This window comes from Parasteatoda tepidariorum, chromosome 10, assembly GCF_982258835.1.
Source record: "Parasteatoda tepidariorum strain Cologne lab strain chromosome 10, Ptep-v5.0, whole genome shotgun sequence".
NCBI classification, from domain to species: domain Eukaryota; kingdom Metazoa; phylum Arthropoda; class Arachnida; order Araneae; family Theridiidae; genus Parasteatoda; species Parasteatoda tepidariorum.
Window position 1 is genome coordinate 55,485,693 of NC_141764.1, and position 12,422 is coordinate 55,498,114.

Here is a 12,422-nt window from a genome sequence, read left to right on the forward strand (position 1 = left end):
TTCAGGGAATGATTTTTAGTACTTAATGATTTTTATACTTAATTAATTATTTCTGTTCCAGTACTGTGGGTTTAATTTAAAATATTTTGAATGTTTAATTTTATGTTTTATTTATTCGAAAATTTTATTATGAATAATCTCAATCTATGAGAATGAAGACAATATAAAATGGAAAGAAGTTGTAATGAATTTTTTAGTAAAAATCGAGGTAAATAAGGCAGCGTTTTGCAATATTAAAAGTAGAATTTTAAAAAAAACTCCAGTTCATTTATGTAAAAAAAATTTTTTTTTAAAAATTGTACTATGATATCTTTTTTGAAAATTTATTTATCTTCAAACTTATATCTTATAAGGGATTATAATTATTAAAAGATTAAAGATACACAAAGGATTCAAGAGAATAATTTTTTATACCAGGTCTTCAGCAAAATAAAACTTCTGTGAGTGTGATCTTCAGCGATTTTATAGCTAAAACCAATTTTTATTAGGTTCAACATTATTACGTTTTGACACAAAACATTCATAACTGCACTACAAAATTTTGATGTATAGTTGCCACCATTTTTCATGTTGAAGTAAATTATATTTTTGACATAATTTTTTCATTATTATAGTTTTATTTATTTATGAATCTTTTTTTACTGACAACATATATTTTCTTGCGCATTCGAATCAATTTAATTGCTTCATTGCGAAAGCATTTTGTTTAAGAAAATCATATTTTTATAAATATAATTGCACTAATTCTTTAAACGATTGATATTTTTGTCAATTTTATGAAATTTTTTGCACCATAACTACAGTTCTGTACTTAAAGTCTTTAGTTTACCTCAATACCAAAAATAGTAGGTAGTAACGATAAACCATTTTTTACAGTGTACCAAATAATCAATAGAACATTGAATTTAAAACTAGATTTGGTATTACAAATAAAATTAAAATTTTCCTTAATATTAAATTTTTCTTGGCAAAAAAATTCACTAAGCACCCGACTAGAAGAATGATGTATTGACTAATGTTCATATATTCAGGGAAGAGTTGTAATCATTACTCTATAATAATTATTTAGACAATAATCATTTGTATTAACTTTATCTTTTTTTTACTTTTTTTATGCTGGTCTTCAGAAATATATAATTTGTTTTAATAATCGAAAGCTAGGAAAAAATATTTTATTATAGTGGCCTAAATTTTTATATTCAATTATATTAGTGTTTGTTTGCAAAATAAATATGAAATTTATGTTTTTTTTAGAGAATGATCGATACATTGTATATCCAACTGGAGAGTTGCATATTAGATCTGTGGATTATACAGATAGCCACTTTCTTTACAAATGCCAAGTTCGAAATACTTTGACTCGACAGACTAAAGATAGCAATACTGGCGGTCGTCTGATAATTACAGGTAATTTCTTTACAATTAATTGTTTTAAAACTCATAAAAAATACTTATTTGTAGAAAGTGTGAATAAATCTGAGTCATGTCTTGATATACAGACTCTATCACTAAATAAACTTGTAAATTATTCTGGTTCAAAGTTTCAGAACATACAAGCCATCCGAAAAATCCATTATTACTGTAAAAAGTTCTATCACAATCTTTACGATAATAATTAATAAATTAGATTGATTCAAAGATAAAACGTTATATTAGAACTTAAGTGCCGTAACATTTCCTGTATGTTGATCTGAATTTTTTACAATTTTCTTACCACAGCCATAAATTGATAACCTATTTTTTATAGATATGGATTCCATGAATTTGCATTGAAGTGTCAATGGATTCGAAAAGGAAGTGCCGTCAGTATTCATCCGAATATTTAAAATTCGGTTTTATCGCGTCATTGCAAAATGTGCAGTTTCTATATTATCTTTTAACCGACCTGGTGGCCGAGTGGTTAGCGTGCCTGACTGCGGAACCGCTGGTCGCGGGTTCGAAGCCTGCTCAGGGCATGGATGTTTCTTTCTTTCTCTCTCTCTCTCTCTCTCTGTATTCTATGTCCATTCTCCTTTGAGTGTGATTGTGTGAATGTGACCCGGCCTATAAACGGGTTGTGGTTGTGTGGCGACGCTGCTCCACTGCCGTGGCATCGCCACAGGTGCTCACTGGGAAACGAGAAAAGAGTAGTAGTTATGGCATTCCTGTGGCCAATGGGACAACCCCCGTGTGCCCACCATTAAAAAAATATATTGCATTTTGTGTGATAAAACATTTATTAGTAATGAGGCGATGAAACCCTTGCGAATGAGAGACCATTTATCGAGATTACATAGTGATAAAGTAAGCAAACCCCTAAGTTATTTTCAAGATCTGAAATCTAAATTTGAAAAGTGGTTATGAAAAGTGGTTTAAATGAACTATTTAAAAACCAAGCAACCGATCTTGACAAAGGTCTTCTTGCTTCCTACGAAGTTTCTATATTGATTGCTAACTGTGGTAAATATCACACAATTGGCGAGACTCTTATTTTACCTGCTACTAAAAGAATTGTTGAAATCATGTAGGGTGAGGGATTGAGCAATAAGATAAGTCACTCTGTACCTCTGAGCAATATTACGCTTTCCAGGAGTATTGATGAGATGGCCGCAGACATTGAATCAAAACTCATCAAATTTTTGAAAGAAGGTAAATTTGCTTTGCAGATTGATGAGTCAACTGTGATAGATAACAAAGCTATTATATTAGCTTACGTGACATTCATAAATGAGAGTAAGGAGATTAACGGGGAAATGTTGTTTATAAGAACTCTGATCACTGATACAAAAGGATCGTCGATTTTTAAATTGGTCAAAGATTATTTTGAGGAAAAAGAAGTTCCCCTTACAAATGTAAGTGCTTGTGCAACAGATGGTGCTCCTGCCATGTCTGATTATCATACTGGCTTCCTGGCACACCTTAAAATAGAAGTACCGGAGGTCATCGCCATTCATTGTGTCATTCATCGTCAACATTTGGCTGCAAAAAAATTGAGTGGTGCCCTGCATGACACTTTACAATTCGTTATTTCTGGCATCAATAAAATCAAAGCTAATTCTCTCAATGACCTTATGTTCCGAGAACTTTGCCATGAAAATGATGAAGACTTCGAACGCTTGCTCCTACATACAGCTGTGAGATGGCTTTCAAAAGGAAACTGTCTGCGCCGTTTCTCCGAATAGTTTGACTCGGTTACTGATTTTCTCTACACCACTGATCCTGTTTTAAGTGAGAGTTTGAAGCAACGCAAGTTGGAAACTGCGTATCTCACGGATATTTTTGAAAAAAATGAAAGAAATCAACGTGAAACTTCAAGGAAATAAAATGGACACTATAAAGGCTAAGGGAATCATATCTTCATTCATCGCCAAGTTTGATATCCACAATTCAAACATTGGTAGTAAAGAGGTAATGCAATTTCCAACTCTTAAAAAGTGTTCAATGGCAGCTATCGAGATTCTCGAAAATAAAATCTTAATTTTTACTGTTCACCTTGATCAGTTAAAAACTGATATGGAATCGCGATTTAACGACTTGATGAAATCAGAAATTCTGGATTGGATTTTCGATCCTTTCTCTTCTGAAATTGTTGATAAGCTCACTTCCTCTTTGCAGACAGAGTTTTTAGATTTGAAGTATGACTGTGAGACTAAAATCGTCTTTAAGAAATATGGTTGCGAGTTAGCTTGGGTAACGCTTATGGACACTTATCCACTATTGTGGAAACAAACTGAGCCGCTCCTCATCTTGTGCCCGTCAACATATTTAGAAAGAGGATTTAGATCTGTCGTCTATCTGCTCACAAAGCAAAGAAATAGGTTGGACATTTGCTTCAAAGGAGACCTGCGTTTAAATCTGACGAACATAAAACCTGACAACCAAGCTTTAACTGAAATACACCAAGCACAGGGCAGTCATTGAAGTGGTAAAAATGTACTTTCTCACTCTTCATTTTTTTCTCAAATTTTAGTTGTTAACGTTTTAACTTTTTCTTGATTACATTGAAATATGAATTTTAAAAAAATGTACTTTTGTTTTGATTATTCCGTTTTAAATATCATTTCTTTTTAAGAAAAAAAGATGCACATTTTTTTTAATTAATAAAAATGACAGTATGAAATTGCCTCCTTATTTGCATTACAATTTAAATTAATTATATTTTCTGTGTTTGGTTGTTCGCAAGCAACAATGAATAGTTTTTGAGCAAGAAGAGAAAGGGGCGATATGTGTCAGTCAACCCCAAGAGGGGTGTAATGGTCCGCAAAAGGTTAAGAACCACTGGACTACACCGACGCATATACAATTCCCTTACATATGCTTTTGATTTCTGCCCAACCGACAAATCCTCGCACAATGAGATCCTCCAGTTTGGCCACAGTCATTTTGGTAGGACAAACTTCAAAATACCTCCACCTATAGTCTGCCTAAATTTAGAACCCACCCCTAATCTTAAACTTCACAGTATGCTTTGCTACCCTCACTTTTGTCAGGTTTTTATCATCTGGATGCCTTTATAAGCTCTCTAGATTAGTCGGTAAAACCTTGAAGAACCGTGAATGAGTATGAAATAATCTATTGCTAAGGTGAGTAATTTATAACTGAAGTGATGTAGTAAAGCTTTAAGTAATTAAGTTTAAACAATTCAATAACTTACTATGAAATGAAAAGCATTCAAAATTTTAATATATATATATATATATATATATATATATATATATATATATATATATATATATATATATATATATATATATATATATATATATATATATATATATATATATATATATATATATATATATATATATAACACTCAACTGCCGTTATAGAAAAAAAAAGTATTTTTTTATTACCATTAATGACAAATTTTCTTTTTAAAAAGAAAAGGTATTTTATGCAAATATTTGCTGAACTTATATCTTTTTTTGGAAAGACCTTAAGTCATTTCTTATGTTTTCAAACCTTTTGTTTTTAAATTTACTTCCAAAATTATTCTGTAGAAAAGATTTATTCGTATTTATTTTTTCGCCACCTCCGCAAGAAAGGAAATAAAATTTTATAAGAAATATGGAAAAAAAATGTATGCAATATAAAATGGAAAAAGTTCAAACGAAAAAAATAAATATACGGAATGAAAAATCTCGCTATCGCTCGCGAGCATCTACAAACTATATCGTTGTGGAGGAAAATATCCACTAATCACTTGTTTATACTTAAGCGATAAGGAAGAATAAAAATATCTGGAGAGAAAAATTTCTTCTGAAAACTAGCAAACAAAAACTTCAATTTTCTGTTCAAGAATGCGAGTATCTAGAAAATTTTATGGTAATGACTTCTTGCCAGTCTCCATCCAAAACTGCGCCAAGTCGCTGAACTGCATCATTAGGGATACTGATTGCACCAGGTGGCGCTCTACTTCCGTTGCCAGGTTAAGGAATAAAACTTTTCCGGAAATATGATTTACTCTTCAGTACGGCGGCTTAGCTAGAATTGTGTTTGGGGAAGTTGTTACATTCTTCGTTTTGCTGGGGAGAAGTTTTCAGTTAAAGAATGCCGAAAGAGAACAGGAGTGAATGGAAGTGTGAGTGTTGTAGGCGGAACTGTATCTTCCAAACTGTTGGAATTCGAAAAGTGAGAAAAGTTTACCGCTTAATAATGAAATACCTTAAGGATTAGAACAAAGTAAAAGGAGAAAAAAGAAACTGTATCTACTGCATTGAAAACTCTGATTTCAGAACTATGCTTTTGTTTTCTTACAAAAAAAGTTTCAATCTTGATACAATTCTAATATTTATTGCTGTATTTATCAGCTACAATTGAGACATTAACGGAATAATTTTTACGCATATTAGTTTAAGGATTTTCAATGATTAAGAAACATATTGTATAACCAGAATGTATACGTTGATAAACATGTATCTAAATAAAATTAGAAAACGAAAACATTTTTAGTTTTTGAGTTTCATATCATTTGTCGAAATCAAAGCAATTGCCATCAAAAGTTTCTGCTATAAAGTATAAATTCCTGACCTTTTCTTAATTCTCGTTATTATTTTTGCTATTATTATTATTATTAGTTTTAAAATAATGAGCCGATAGCCCTTTTCTTTAATTATTATTTGTAGTTTAACAATGATGATTTATTGTTGCGCGATTCGTAGTGTACAAATATTTTTCTAAAATTTTGAAGTTTACACAAAACACGAGAGAAATAATGATGAGTGATCACGCTCATACTTCATGTTTAGTAAATAATTCTTTGATAGTGGTTTACTTTCAATAGCATTACGAGAAGAACTAAGATTTCTGTTATAAATATAAGAAAAATTCTAAATTCTGCTTTGGGTGAAACGACATGGACACGACTGAACTAAATTGTAACCATATGTATATAGGCTTGACAATTGCCTAAATAAGCTGACGAAACATCTCTACTCTAGTCAATCTTTAAGCACAACTACTTCCCTGAAAAATGAACACATCATTTACGTTAGAAAACATACAAAATTTCATTATACGGAACACATAGTTCATATATTATATCATAGAACATATAGTATCATAGAAAACATATAGTATATCACAGTTGCCTTGACAATGAAAAATTAAGGAAAAGTATATTTTGATATTTAACTAAACATCTGATATTTAACTTCAATGATTTTGTGAAGAGAGGTGCTTTTGCTGTACTTATCAGAATGTCACTTGTTGATTAATGTTTATTGTTTTGACTATAAACTAAAATTTTTAACATCATTAGCAGCCTTAGACTGACTAACTAGATTTTAAAACTATATTTTAATTTTTAAGTGTCTGTCAAATATAATAATAATTTTATAATATTTCATCTTCTATTATTTTACACCAAACTCGATTTCGTCTTAAAATTAAAATAAATATCTAACTAATCATAAAAATCTAAAAAAAAAAAAAAAAAACTTTTAAAAATTAGGGTTTTCAAGTGGATTAAAAATTATAAAATAATTCTATTTTGGACGAAGTAGTGTGCAATGTTTTCGAAATTCTAAGAAATTAGACTTAGAAACATGGGAATGTTTGGTGATGAGAAGTTCATTACCAGATTTATACATTGTACTTTCGAAATACGAACTAAAGAGTGTTAATTTCAAAAGTTTTAGGCAACCTACTTTAACTTCTTATTAATTTTCCCTGATATGCGAGAATGAGAGCAATTTTTTATCAGCTTGAATATATATATTTTTTTATATTTTTATTTTAGCTTTCGTTCCTTAAGTTTTGAGACTATTAATTTGCTTTTTCTGAAATAGGAGGAAAATTTTAATTTGCTTTAAAAAAAATTATCATTATTTGTAACATTTATTAAAACACAACTGTAACACAGCACTGCGATTGAAATTTGAATTTTGTAACTAGTTTCAAAATGGTCGGGATTCCATTTGATGATAAGTTTCCCTTGGTGATAATAAAGCGATAAATTTTGCTTGTAGTGTTCAGGAAATGATTTAAACTTGTATTGCTATCCATACAGAACAGAGCTCAAGTGATATTGAATTTCTCCAGTTTAGTTTGACTACTAATAATTGAAGGTTTGGGGATAACTTCTTGAAACTTATAATGTCATAGAATTAAATTTCAACATAGATGCGTTGATATAACATTTAATCATCCGAAGTTAAATTTGAGTACAAGCTTTTTAAGTAGCTGTTAGTTTCTTTACTGTCAAACGAATGCAAAACTTTAGTTTTTGATACACAATTTTTCACTACTTAGTGTAGAGTAGTTGCTGCCTTTTTTAGCCATTCGGTAACACGAAAATTTATAAATACAGTTAGATATGATACATATTTGAGTTCCTTAAGTTATTTTTACGATTAAATATAAAGTAAGAATCGTTAATTTAGGACGCATTTAAACATTTCTTGAAATGAAATTAGTCTGTTTATGAAACATGTTCAAAGCACAGACAGAATATTAAGACGAATTCGAACTAGGCTTTTCAAAACAGAAACAACATATTACGTATTCTAAAATTACTTAATGCCGTTTGGAGACAGTGAAAAAATATAATTATAATTATAAAAATTATTAACACAACAGCTTGTTCTGGGCCTGGGGGTAATGGAGGATAATCCTCCGCAAATTCATGACCAACATGCTCAGAGGCCGCCTTTACTTCCCAGACAGGCTGGTACCCGTTGATATGAAGCTGGATGGGCTTCAGACCACCACTGGGATCGAAACACAACTTGTCACAATGAAAGCCCAGTACTTTAAGCTCTGTACATTTCTTAACAGTGGAAGGAAAGGTACTTATGACTGTGGAACTTATGTTATTGAAGAAACTTATGACTGCCATGAGCTGTAAGAGACCAATAGTATCCTGAAGAACAATACTAAGCTGTAATATTTATTGTGATAAGTTGGACTTCTAGAAATGTGCTTTTCTTAATTCGAATAACTTTAAAGAGACCAAAAAGTAATCTGTATTAAAAATTCATATAAGTTTAGCTTTATAGGCTATTTAGCTATTTTTTAGTTATTAGCTAAATTTAATTATTATTCACTCTTTTTATGCCGTTCAAAGAGCGAGTATTCAATTACTAAAGGAATAAATATTAAATTGAAAATAATTATAGGTAGTGATGAAAACGAAATTTGTGTTTAGATTGATTCACAACAGCTTAACTGTTGTAAACAATACCATGAACGTTAAATATTTCTTTGAAAATTAAGTTAATTACTTTGTGTGAGTTGTAAATTTAAATTATACGATATTAGAATTTTAATCTGAAATTATGATAAAAACAACCGACAGTGGTCTGTCCATCCAATTAAGCTCAAAGTTTACGGTATATAACATATTTTACCTTTATGGTATCAAACCGTACAAAATTGTATTGTTTTTTGAACCATTTACTATTAGCATGGTTTCAAAAATTGTAAAAAGAATTTAACCGGGCATTGGAACAAAGCTTTCAGTTTCGTAATGGGTATTGCAGAGTGGAGGACATTGGAAACTTCACGAGTTGACGGGAATGGGGGAAATGTTATGGTGTCAATACAGGGATTCGAATCCCAGTTCTGGCAGACTAGCCCTCTCGACTATAATATGTGCCCAACTGCAAGAAACTTGGTGATTTTATTAGTTGGTCTTAGTTGCTGAAACAAAATAATAAATGATAATGGATAAAGGTTATAATAATAAATATAATGGAATACAGGATAAGGATAAATGATAATAATGTATAAGGTTAATAAAGGCTTTTTTCTCACAGTGTGAATACCCTCCTATTTATGGTTATTTGATGGCTTTGTTTGAATACGATTAAATAAAAATTAAATAAATTGTTATTTAGCCATTTTTTTTCTAATGAATTTTTAACAGTGTATTTAACATATTAATACAATCAATATTCCTTTATTTGCATTAGAACGAGGTTCCGATTGAATTCTTAATAGTTTATTTCAAGATATTTGCAAAAATTTTACAAACTTCTGAAAAATGTATTTTTCTTAAACAAACCGAAGAATGTAAAATATTTTGCTCACATTTTCGGGAAAAAAAATGCACATCAGCATTATGCAGAATAGCAGAAGTCATAAAACAGTAACGGGTCCTGGAACGATATCAACAAATACATTTTTCGGTTTTCCCGGGAATGTTTTTCGCTCTTACGACGGTACGGATTATGGGAGTCATCACAATTTCTTCTTTCTGACATTACAGGTTTCTTTATTATGCTGGGGGTCCCGTAATGTTCTTCCAGGATAATCCAAAAATAAAATAATAGCAGAGGAATTTAAATAACGTTTTCGTTATGTCTTTAACTGTCAAACTATGTTAAACGAATTGGGAGGAGAGACATTCTATTTGGATTGCAGTTTCTTACATGTAGTATTTCAAGATAAAATTCTAAATATTTTTGTTTAGAAATTAAATTGTTTAAGTGAAATGGCTTTTTGTATGTGTTTTTGTATAGACTGAATTAATAGCTTGTTTAGAGGAAAGATTTTGTTTCTAATTCTACACTGAGAAAAAATTGGGTCAAAACTACTAGAATATTTTACGATTTAAGACGTTTCTCTAAGGGCACACTAAAAAGGTTGGTAGACAATATGAGAAGAAATGTGGTAAAGCTTGTTAAGTTTATCATGATACCTTAGAGCATGGCAAAAAAACCATTTATTTGATCAAATTTACGTTTCAGTTTTGTATTTTTTATTGAATACGTAGTAATAGGACCTATAATTTTGAAAACCAGAATCTCAGGTTAAACCGTTACCATATGAGCGGAAAAATTACCAAATGAATAGCTATACCGTATATTTTTTATTTATTAATTTAAATTATGTTTTTTAACCGTTAATTTCATTACTGTACATTACCATAATTTTACCAGCATTATTTTTTGTGTATTTACCTGGGTCTTATATTACATCCGGAAATTACTTATTTAAGCAGTTTTGGAAATTTGTATATAATTTACCATTTCAAAATAAATTTGATACTGATCAATATGTATATACTACCTTTATAATTTCATTATACTGCGTGATTTGTTATAATCATCATTATGATTACGAAATTCTTAACAAAAGTTAAGCAAATTGTAATATAGTATATATATATATATATATATATCCATAAATCAGTCATATATATATATATATATATATATATATATATATATATATATATATATATATATATATATATATACCCTTGTGCAAATTAATTGAAACAAACTTTTTTTCCCGTGTTTTTTGAAGAAGATGTTTTGGGGTTGTTTCGGTTACAATGGGGTTGGACCTTTGCAGCCTATTGACGGTATGATGCGTTCTGAGCAGTACATTACTATTCTTGGTAAAAAAGTTGTTCCAGAGTTGAAGAAACGATACCCTGATGGAACAGGGATTTTTCAACAGGATTTAGCTCCTTGCCATACGTCCAAAATTGTCAAGAAATTCATGTCGGAGAATCAAATTGAGACATTGGAATGGCCAGGGAACTCTCCGGATATCAACCCAATTGAGAATCTCTGGGCCATATGCAAGAATCGTCTATTAAATATGAACTGAACAACTATGGAGAAGCTAATCACGGCGTTAATTCATGTGTGGTACATGGACACAAATATTATAAATGACTGTAAAAAATTAGTGGAATCCTTGCCGAATCGTGACCAAATGTTAATAAAGTGTCGTGGAGATCATATTATGTACTAAAAATTTTTGAGTTTGTTTCAATTAATTTGCACAAGGGTGTATATATATATATATATATATATATATATATATATATATATATATATATATATATATATATATATATTATTAAAGTTTCAAATGTATGCATTTTATTTCTTGTAGAACCTCAATCGAATGTTCCTCCTCGAATTACGCATGCTGTTCGACACGTATCAGCCAATCAAGGGGATTTAGTTCTTATTCCATGCGTCGCCCAGGGACATCCAGCTCCAGCTTACAGGTCAGTAGTCTGAGTAGATTATACGTTAACTTTTTTGCTTATATTTTTTTGTATGCAAGAGGATATATCTAAAGTTGTTTAGTGGCATTAAGTATTAAAATTATCTAGTGAGTGCATAATTTATTAAAAAAAGGAACAATCAAGGGAAAGTATTTGCTTAGTTAAGAGGAAACACTCTTATTGAAAAGCCAAGAGCAGCAAAAATTTAAAGGCATCTTTCTTTCAGTCATTTCTCTTCATCTTGTTAATGAAATATCACAAAAAAACTTTAAAATAGAGCAGGATGAAGTCTTGAATGCATTTATTTTTATTTTCCATTTGTAATATTTTTTTGAGAATTAAAAAATATGCATATTGTGCTGCATAAATTTAAAGACTATAAAGGAAAATAACTTTATTTTGTTGATTTTTTGATTTCTAACTTAATAACACAAAGTAATACAGGGAATTTACAGTATGCAATAATTTTTATTGCAAAATCAAAACTATTTACTTTTCAATCGTTACATTTTTGGTATACGCAAAATTTAAATATATTATTTTTATGAATAGTTCTCAAACAGTTTTGTATGATGATTAAACGCCAAAATGACACAAAAATAATCCCAAAAATACGTTAGTTTTTTTTCTATTTAAGAAAAAGAAAGATTTAAACATATGACCTCTTTATTTATTGCATGCAAGAAACTTTTAACTTTTTCTTAAAAAAGTAATAATTTATAGATAAACATTTCTGTTACTATACATAACATATCTGTTGAAATGTTATTCATGATTTTATCAAAGCTGGGGTAAGCCTGACTTGTCTTCATAGCTGCAACTTCAATCTAAAAAGAAAAGTTTTACACTGTGCAATTAAAATACTAAAAGATTACAGAGTCGTTTGATTAAAATTTTCATTTGATTGTTGCGATCATTCTGATTGAGTTTTGATTTTGATAAAATCAAGCCAATGACAGTTATTTTTTTGATA

The 12,422-nt window shown here is 29.9% G+C and overlaps 1 protein-coding gene across 1 annotated transcript in view; it reads left to right on the forward strand.

The window, feature by feature from the left end:
- LOC107452989 (cell adhesion molecule Dscam1) overlaps positions 1-12,422 on the forward strand; it is a 270,828-nt gene that overhangs the window by 82,755 nt on the left and 175,651 nt on the right. The window contains exons 4-5 of the mRNA XM_016069635.4: positions 1,255-1,407; positions 11,332-11,449. Coding sequence (XP_015925121.2) covers positions 1,255-1,407; positions 11,332-11,449 — 271 coding nt within the window. The remainder of the gene's footprint in view (positions 1-1,254; positions 1,408-11,331; positions 11,450-12,422) is intronic.